Raw genomic sequence first — 8,935 nt, 5'->3', positions numbered from 1 at the left:
AATACACAAAATTCGACGGCCCAAAACCGTCGAATTATGTAACTATTCGTCGGCCTCAACCGTCGAATTCATCTGTCGAATTTGGCCTTGTCGAAAAAAAAATTCGACGTTTGAGAACCATAGAATTTTATATAATTCGACGGCTTAAAACCGTCGAATTTTATAAATTAGACGGCCCAACACCGTCGAATTTTGAAAATTAGACAGTCCAAAACCGTCGAATTTTGTAAATTAGACAGCCCAAAACCGTCGAATTTTGTAAATTAGACGGCCCAAAACCGTCGAATTGTATAAATTAGACGGCTTAAAACCGTCGAATTTTTCGAAATTTTTTAACAGAACATTCACTGTAATTGTTTGTGATTTCCTCAATTAATTTGGTGGTCTTCCATCAATTAATCCCTACAACTTATAAGAACAAACAATTAAAACTTTTTCTACAAACAATTACAGTAGAATCAAGCTGAATTAAAAGAAAATTTACAAAAAAAATAAAATAAATAACTTGAATTTAGCAAATCTTGTATCAAACAATTTCATCTAACATCTCTACTAGTTTACAAAACATACAGTTTGAGGATCAGAACCCCCTCACAGAATTCTGCCAAATTTCAACAGATTGTTGATCTTTCCTTGTAAAACCATCTTGTTTCCTCCAAAACCCAAATGAGTTATTCTATTTCCACCCATATCCTTCATCCTCCCCATCAAATTCCTCCTAAAAACTCTCTCCTCTAACTCATCTGCACTAGTTCTTGAAGAACCTATTAGAATCTCAGACCATAACTCCACATCTCCTCCTTCACTGCAAAACACCTGATTTCCATGTCTTTCAATCTTACACCCAACACCTTCTTTCTTCCCTTTATGCCCCTTTCTTCCATCTCCAAGATAAACCCATGGATTCTCAGTATTAAGTTTCTCAAATCGGCGTAGTAAACCTCACCCGAATTCACCCCAACCTTGAAGATTGCAGAGAGGTTATCCGAAACAGTTACATCCGAAAAACAATCTATCTTCTCTTTCACTTCCCATTGTACGTTACCAGACCTTATATCCCATAATCTGATGTTACCCAATACTCCTGAAGGTCCTCCATGAGAACCCGACGCCATAAGAAGACTGTAACTTGATACCCACTTCAATTTGGTTGCAGGGATGGCTAAATCGAGTTCGGCACCAAAGATTTCACGATGCCCGATCTCTACGACTGGGAGTAAGTTGTGTGCTGTGTATGAGTAGATCTAATCATACCATAGATCTTGAACCATTTGTAACTCCTGGAAGTGGTTCTGAAGGCTCGTGTCTCTCCAATTGAGCTGCATTCTTCACAAAATGGTGCTCCAAAAGCTAGGCAGCCGAAGGACGACGAAGTGGATTCCGTTGCAAACACTACCTAACAAAATCCTTGCCATAATCGGAGAGATGATCAGGAATTGCCGGAAGCTCCTTACTATTACCAAAGGACCCTGCATTGGGCTGTTAGGCATATCTATGTTTTTTGAGTAAAAGCTTGGATTAGGGACAGACAAGAAATCTGATAAAGCATCTTTATAAATGACATCCTCCTCCATAAATATTTTTTGCAGCTCTTGCTCATTATGATCTAAGGTAGTAGGCGAAGCAACAACAGCGCTATCCTTCAGCACGGAAAAGGATAAATATTGTGGAGACATAGATAGACGACCTTGAAGCTCATCTTTAATTTTCAGAGAGTGAAGCTTCATCTTGACCGTCAGGTCACATCCCGAATGAACCTGTAAAATAATATTGCATCAGGATCATATACATAAGATACAAAGTTAACATAACACTCGGCAAGAAAGAAGAGAAGAATTTTACATAATAAATATGCTAACCTTTCCCCCACCAGCAAGAAGCTCAAGAATTAGTGTTTCCTCAAGTATCTCACTACCTTCATCTTTAGTCTGTAAAGCATGTAAATGATGTCCAAGTCAATGCCTCGATCAGAATTATCTAGCAACTACAAATATAATAGAGTAGGTGACAACTTGCGACTCTCCAACTAGAAATGTTTGACCTTCATATATGGTCTTACATAGACTTTAGGCAGGAGAGGTGCAAACTATATCCATCTCACCTTTCCATACATTAACAACTTCATCTCTACCAGGGCTCCATTAATAACGAGATCAGCAGTTCCAAAACTAGTGGACTAGGTTCAGCAGGTTCAGATATACCATCACTCGATTCTCCAAGTACATCAACAGATGGAGGAGCCTAAGTGCAGAATATAAACGAAAAGGAAATTAGTTGTTGAAATGGATCATAAACGATTTAAAAATAGTATTTTTCTCAACAGTATTCTAAAAAGAGCTTAAGGTTTTGTGCCTTGAGACCCACCCTAAGGCAAAGCATTCCCAAAAAGATGCATTTTAAAGATCTCATGAGGCGTAATTCCCAACATTGGGGCTTTGGAGAAGGCATAAGCCTCTCACCTTTCGTGTCTTTATTGAAACCTCGTATTAGAGGCGTGCGCCTGTATAGGCATTGCCCAAAAGATTTCTTGACCTCTTTCAAGAATGGACAAGGTTTTCTCCTCTAAAAGAATATATCGGGGCACCTTTGTACGCTTTGCTATTTTGCGGTTTATATGGAAGGAGAGGAAAAGAGGAACAAGAGAATTTTCAACAAGAAGGCAACCTGTTCCTGGAAATCCTGAACATAAAAGCCTTCATGTTCAAGAGATCATTCATTTTGGTGGATTTTAGGGGAATTTAGTTTGATGAATTTGTATTGAGATGGGAAGAGCTTGTTAGAGGGGTTCCTTCTGGTTCACACACCCCCCCCCCTTTCCAAACCAAATGGAGGACCTTTGTGAGGCTCTTTTTTCACTTTGCCAACTGCATTTCTGTATTCTTGGCCATTTTGCCCCTAATTTAATAAATTTAGTTTACCAATAAATAAATAAATTGTTCAGCAGAAATTTAAAATACCAAAACCCCTACTCTCACCTTTACTTTACACAAAACATGGCTTACCTTCTGAATGTTCATGCCCCTGAAACTCACAGCAACAGAAAACGGTGACCCCCCAACACTTGTTGGAGGGACTTCGCATACTTGTCGACCAGCCATACTGCAATATCATGAGTGACAGACTGAGTAAGGTCATACAGAAAACCCCTAAATAGCAATGTAGACTAGAGTAAAAAAAACTACAAGATGGGGAAAATGGAGAACCTCGAGCAACGTTGGTAGCTCTGGGATACCTCAGACTCCAAAACATAAAGATATAATCCAGATAGCACAAGATAACAAGGCTGCCACTCAGCCACATAATTGCCAATTCCCTGCATCAAGAACATAATATAAGAAAATTAATTGATGAGCACATAAAGAAATTAAATGTCAGATTACATTGGTTCCCCTGGTTCTATAGGACATACCCGCCAAACAAGGATTCGAGCCTCTGTTGCAAGATCTGCAGGACTCCAAGGCACTAGACCCATTTGGAAATTTTCACTAGCAGCCTGGTCACTATTTTCCCCGTACCATAGAATATATTTAACAATTCCATAATTCTCCAATATCTAGCTGGTGAAAAGTGGATGCCAAGATTGGGCACTTGAACTGAAATCCGTGTTGATGGGTAACTTGGATGAGGTATTTTGATCTTCAATAACAAAATATCATGAAATCAATGAGCACAAGCCAGGAGATAATATGAAATCACTCGCTTTCAGTTAAAAGACAAGAATATAAGTGTAAGCACATGTATAGACCTGATCAACAATGACTGCCATCCCATACCTATCAATGAGGGAATAGAAATGATCACCATCCTCCAAGTTAGGTAATCTGGAAGGTTGGCTATCAAAAGTTGAAGTGACCAAAGTGCATTTTCCATTGTCAGAACCACAATCCAGAAAGAAAGCAGCAATTTCTCTTCCTGATATATAAAAACGAGAATATAGACTCTGTTTTTGTTCATCATGTTGATCTTCCTGCGTTCATCTTCACCCATTTAAAACAAATTCAATGAGATATAAGCTAGAAGAATGTCCAACTGAAGCAACTTACTTTGGTCTGCAAGGTGAAATGACCAAAATCCAAAAGAAAATGACCATCGCATTTTGAAGATGGAAGTGTTCTCAAGGGAACCCTCACTTTTGGAGCATCAAAATCAATGTCAAGGGCAAATCTGAAATGCCATTAGAAGCCAGCAAATAACATTAAATGGATTATATATACATATATATAACTTCTTTCTCAAATAGAATCTAGTATATATAAAGAAAAGATGATACTACTGTCATAAACCCATAAGTTTTTTTGGATATGTTCAAGTAAATTGAACTAAACAATAGAATACAAAAGCAAGACAAAGAAAAAGACCTCCCAAAACCTAAATCATTGGAAACAAAAGATAAAAAATTATCCTGGCCTAAGTACAATTTCAACCCATTAAAAGACGAAAACCCTCAAATCAGATTCTCCTAAAGTCTTAAATGATGGAAGAACAAAGAAACAAGTAGCCATAATCTCTACGCATTAATGTATATTGTACCATGAGGTTACATGTAACCAAGCGGCAGTGTGTCATCGCTGTTCCAGCAGGGGATTGGTATAAGTGAGCATATAGGGATTTTCTCCAAGGTCAACTTGCATGGCCAAGGGCTTTAGTATTTATAGGCAAGTTATTAAATTTTGGTTTGGATGTTTATTTCGGCTGGCCTAGAAATGGAATTAACTTCTATGTGTGCATTGAACCATGGTGATGAGCCAATTTACAAGTGGTAAGATAGAGCAGAGGACAAAAATTTACACTACGAAAACCAAATAAAGAAACAAAACAAGTAAATAATAAAGAAAAATGTGAAAGAAGAGAACCTGTTTTGTTCTTCTAATACCATTTGGAACTGCTCTTGAGCCCTACGAGTCACTTTCTCTATCTTCATCTATTCTTTGCAAGTTACCAAGAACAGGATACAGGTCAGATTTTCAAGTTCAAGTTTCCATTAAAAAGTACGTATTTGTTCTTATTATACAGCACTAACTATTCACTCCAGAAACTAGGGAGGTGCATGTGAGAGAGTTTTGAGATAAAAGTAGTGGGAAATGAATTGAGAAACGTGAACAACCCAGTCCCAAGCATGGATAAAGGAGTGTTATGGTCAGGTTAGAAACCAGTGTGAAACTTTGCCATCTCCTAGCATGAATCCTAATCTTTTATTTAGAATTGAATGGAGGAACAAGATTCATTCAGCCGACCCCAGACTTTTGGAAAAGGCTTTGATGATGAAGATTGAAGGTTAGTGGGAAACCCAATTAACAATAGTACTATTCTTTACCACAGTATTTGTTATAAAAACTAACAAATGACCATTATAGCCCCAGAGCAAGAAGAAGGCCTAAAAAAGGGGGATTGAGGTTGTGAGAGCCAATACAATTAGCAGAAGACATGGCTTTGGGCAAAAGTGAATGGAAGAACAAGATTCACACAGCAAATCCCAATTTTTTTTTAGATGATGCATGATATTGCAGAAGCATTTTTTGGGGGGAAAAGTTGATAACAGTAAGTAATCTTTGTTATATGGTAAATTGGATGCATTATGCTACGAAATACCTTTTTCTAACAACCAAATTTTGACATCAATACCTGCAAAGTGAAAGCGCCCTCGATCCGCGGGGTGCGCGGATCCGCTTTTGACCCTTGAGGTTTGGGAGTCGCCACCTAGTTATTACGGTCTAGGAACCGATCAATGACTTAAACGGATAAAAACTAATCTAAAACCAAAAAAAAACTGAGTTCGGGGATCATGTTACGGGATTGGAAGGTGTTAGGCACCAACCCCGCCCGGCCAAAGCCGGTCTCTACTAAATTCCCAAGTAAATTACATTGCTAAAACCTAGATAAAAATAAATAAAATAAAAATTTACCTTTCCGATAACAAGGACTTTGTTCCCTCAGATCTGACAAAAAGAGCTCCTTGTACCGTGCTCCCTTGCTTCGTTCTGTCTCCGGATTTGATTTCGGATCTCCTAAACCGAGGTATCTCCTTGTTTTTGAATCTGAACTCTTCAAGTTCGTTGCGGATTTGGGGGTGTTTTTAGAAGGCTTTTGGGTGTTTTCTAGACTAAAATTGAAGGAGGATGTTAGTTAAGGAGTTGGGGCTCCAAAACTAGGGTTTATGGGGGGGCTAGGGGAGCTTCTAGACCTACTTCTCTTAGGGTTTATGATTTGATACGAAAATAGGGTGTGAGCACCTCTATTTATAGATGTTTTTAGGGGTTGATTTGGATAGAGTTAGTGTTTAATTAGAGATCTTTTAATTAGAGTTGTGTTTTAATTTGACTTGTTTTGGTAGAATTGTGTTTTAATTAGAATTGTTTTAGGTAGAATTGTTTTTAAGTTAGAACTCTATTAGATAGAGTTATTAATCAATTATAATTCTATTATGACTTTTGGTCTTATTTGATTGACTTTTAATGTTTTGACTTTAGTCTTAATTGATTGACTTTTAATATCTTGACTTTAGTCTTGCTTAATTGACTTTAATTTTGACTTCAGTCTCACTTGATTGACTTTAATACATTGACCTTAGTCTTGCTTGATTTACTTTTGGTTTTTGGAGAACCCCCCTCCATTATTTCTTTAATTCTTTGGACCCCCAAATGGAGGGGTCCTTAAAGAAATATCTCACGAACCCTCAACAATTTTGCCTGAGAGCCCGATTGATCGATTTTTTAGGTTCAAAATTTTAAATTAATTTCATTAATGTTTCACTTTAATTATTTAATGTTTTATTTATTAATTTCGAATTTTTTAATTATGAAAATTGTGAAATTACGTTTTGCCCCCGGAGAGGACTTTTCACGTTTTAAGTCGGTTTTTAATGTTCTAGGATGTTTTAGAATCGGTTTTTCGTAAGGAATTCAATGAAAATATTGGTTTGTATCCTTTATGAAAATTTTATGTGAAATGATTGTGAACTTTATGAGGGGCATTTTCGTAATTTTGTCAAATTCTGTTAAAATTGGTGAAATGATTTATTTGGTTCCGATTTGTTATTTTATGTGTTTCGAGAGAGTTTTCCTAAGCGTAACGTAGGCTCTAGGGTGTTTTGAGGTTAGGGGTATTTTGGTATTTGATCATTTTAGTGATTTTTATCGTGAAGCTTCTTTTTTCTACAAGATGATGATTTCTATGTTTCTGGGTCGATTTTCCTAGCGTAGCGTGGTTTCTAAGGTTTTGTTAATTCGAGATACCTCATCCGGATTTCTGAAACACATCTGGTAACAAAATAAAGCAATGGAATACACATCCATCATTGGGAATCATTGCGATCGGGTTGACGAGTTGATTAATCAGGCGGATGCAAAAATGGGGTGTCTACAGATGCCCCTCTTTGGCAAAGGGTTGAAGCAAACTAGATAGCAAATCTATTTTGGTAGATAGTGCGATATTTGAATGCCAAAGCTAGTGACAGTTCATTTTGCAGCCTGATTTAGCAATTCGTCAAGGTGTTCGGATCCTTGAGGGTAAAGCTCTCCCCGAATTAAAAGATTGTCAGGTCCTTGAGCGCAAACTCTCACTGACGGTGTCAGATCCTTGAATTTTAGAATTTTCCCTGACTAAAAGAACAAATGTGCAAGTGTGTGCACTGTGTGAAACTGAGTAAAATCTGAGTATAATTTTAGCATAATTTGAGTATAAACTGAGCATAATTTGAATATAAACTGAGCATAATTTGAATATAATTTGAGCATAAACTGAGCATAATTCCGAGAAAACCCTCGACGGCATCTGAGCATAGTTCCGAGAAAACCCTCGGCGGCGGTATCTGAGCATAGTTCCGAGAAAACCCTCGGCGGTAACTAGCATGGTTCCGAGAAAACCCTCGGCGGCATCTGAGCATAGTTCCGAGAAAACCCTCGGCGGCATCTGAGCATAGTTCCGAGAAAAACCTCGGCGGTATATGAGCATGTTCCGAGAAAACCCTCGGCGGCATCTGAGCATAGTTTCCGAGAAAACCCCTCGGCGTATCAAGCATAATCGGCGGCATCTGAGCATAGTTCCGAGAAAACCCTCGCAGTATCTGAGCATAGTTCCGAGAAAACCCTCGCAGTATCTGAGCATAGTTCCGAGAAAACCCTCGGCGGTATCTGAGCATAATTCCGAGAAAACCCTCGGCGGTATCTGATCATAATTCCGAGAAAACCCTCGGCGGCATCTTGAGCATAGTTCCGAGAAAACCCTCGGCGGTACCTGAGCATAGTTCCGAGAAAACCCTCGGCGATCTGAGCATAGTTCCGAGAAAACCCTCGGCGATAACTGAGCAAAATCCAAGATAACCCTTGGCGGAAACTGAGCAAAATCCAAGATAACCCTTGGCGGAGACTGAGCAAAATCCAAGATAACCCTTGGCGGCAACTGAGCAAAATCCAAGATAACCCTTGGCGGAGACTGAGCAAAATCCAAGATAACCCTTGGCGGAAACTGAGCAAAATCCAAGTTAACCCTTGGCGGCAACTGAGCAAAATCCAAGATAACCCTTGGCGGAGACTGAGCAAAATCCAAGATAACCCTTGGCGGCAACTGAGCAAAATCCAAGATAACCCTTGGCGGAATCTGAGCAAAATCCAAGATAACCCTTGGCGGCAACTGAGCAAATCCAAGATAACCCTTGGCGTAGACTGAGTAAAATCCAAGATAACCCTTGGCGGAAACTGAGCAAAATCCAAGTTAACCCTTGGCGGCAACTGAGCAAAATCCAAGATAACCCTTGGCGGAGACTGAGCAAAATCCAAGATAACCCTTGGCGGCAACTGAGCAAAATCCAAGATAACCCTTGGCGGCAACTGAGCAAAATCCAAGATAACCCTTGGCGGAGACTGAGCAAAATCCAAGATAACCCTTGGCGGAAACTGAGCAAATCCAAGATAACCCTTGGCGGCAACTGAGCAAAATC

At 38.9% G+C, this 8,935-nt stretch overlaps 1 protein-coding gene and 1 long non-coding RNA gene across 2 annotated transcripts; both read right to left on the bottom strand.

The window, feature by feature from the left end:
• Positions 1-432: 432 nt before the first annotated feature.
• LOC147406034 (uncharacterized) lies at positions 433-1,751 on the bottom strand. The gene is made up of 2 exons (XR_015176265.1): positions 947-1,751; positions 433-873 (listed from the first exon to the last, which is right to left on the bottom strand). It is a non-coding gene; the product is annotated as an uncharacterized LOC147406034 (long non-coding RNA).
• A 1,748-nt stretch (positions 1,752-3,499) lies between these two features.
• Positions 3,500-4,921, bottom strand: LOC147406033 (uncharacterized). The gene is made up of 4 exons (XM_086432470.1): positions 4,854-4,921; positions 4,044-4,164; positions 3,746-3,912; positions 3,500-3,636 (listed from the first exon to the last, which is right to left on the bottom strand). The coding sequence occupies exons 1-4, from the start codon at positions 4,919-4,921 to the stop codon at positions 3,528-3,530; spliced, it is 465 nt and encodes a 154-aa protein (XP_086288596.1). The 3' UTR covers positions 3,500-3,527.
• Positions 4,922-8,935: the final 4,014 nt, after the last annotated feature.

This window comes from Akebia trifoliata, chromosome 3 (genome assembly GCF_017979445.1).
Source record: "Akebia trifoliata isolate Shusen 1 chromosome 3, ASM1797944v1, whole genome shotgun sequence".
In the NCBI taxonomy this organism is placed as follows: domain Eukaryota; kingdom Viridiplantae; phylum Streptophyta; class Magnoliopsida; order Ranunculales; family Lardizabalaceae; genus Akebia; species Akebia trifoliata.
This window is presented reverse-complemented; position numbering and strand designations above follow the sequence as displayed.

Bases quoted from the DNA above. Each gene is read 5' to 3' on its own strand.
- LOC147406033 (XM_086432470.1), bottom strand. From the start codon at position 4,921: ATGAAGATAGAGAAAGTGACTCGTAGGGCTCAAGAGCAGTTCCAAATG. The intron at 4,165-4,853 runs GTTCTCTTCTTT...ATGGCATTTCAG, and splicing joins GTATTAGAAGAACAAAACAG to ATTTGCCCTTGACATTGATT. The intron at 3,637-3,745 runs GTCTATACATGT...TTGTTATTGAAG, and splicing joins TGGCAGTCATTGTTGATCAG to ATCAAAATACCTCATCCAAG.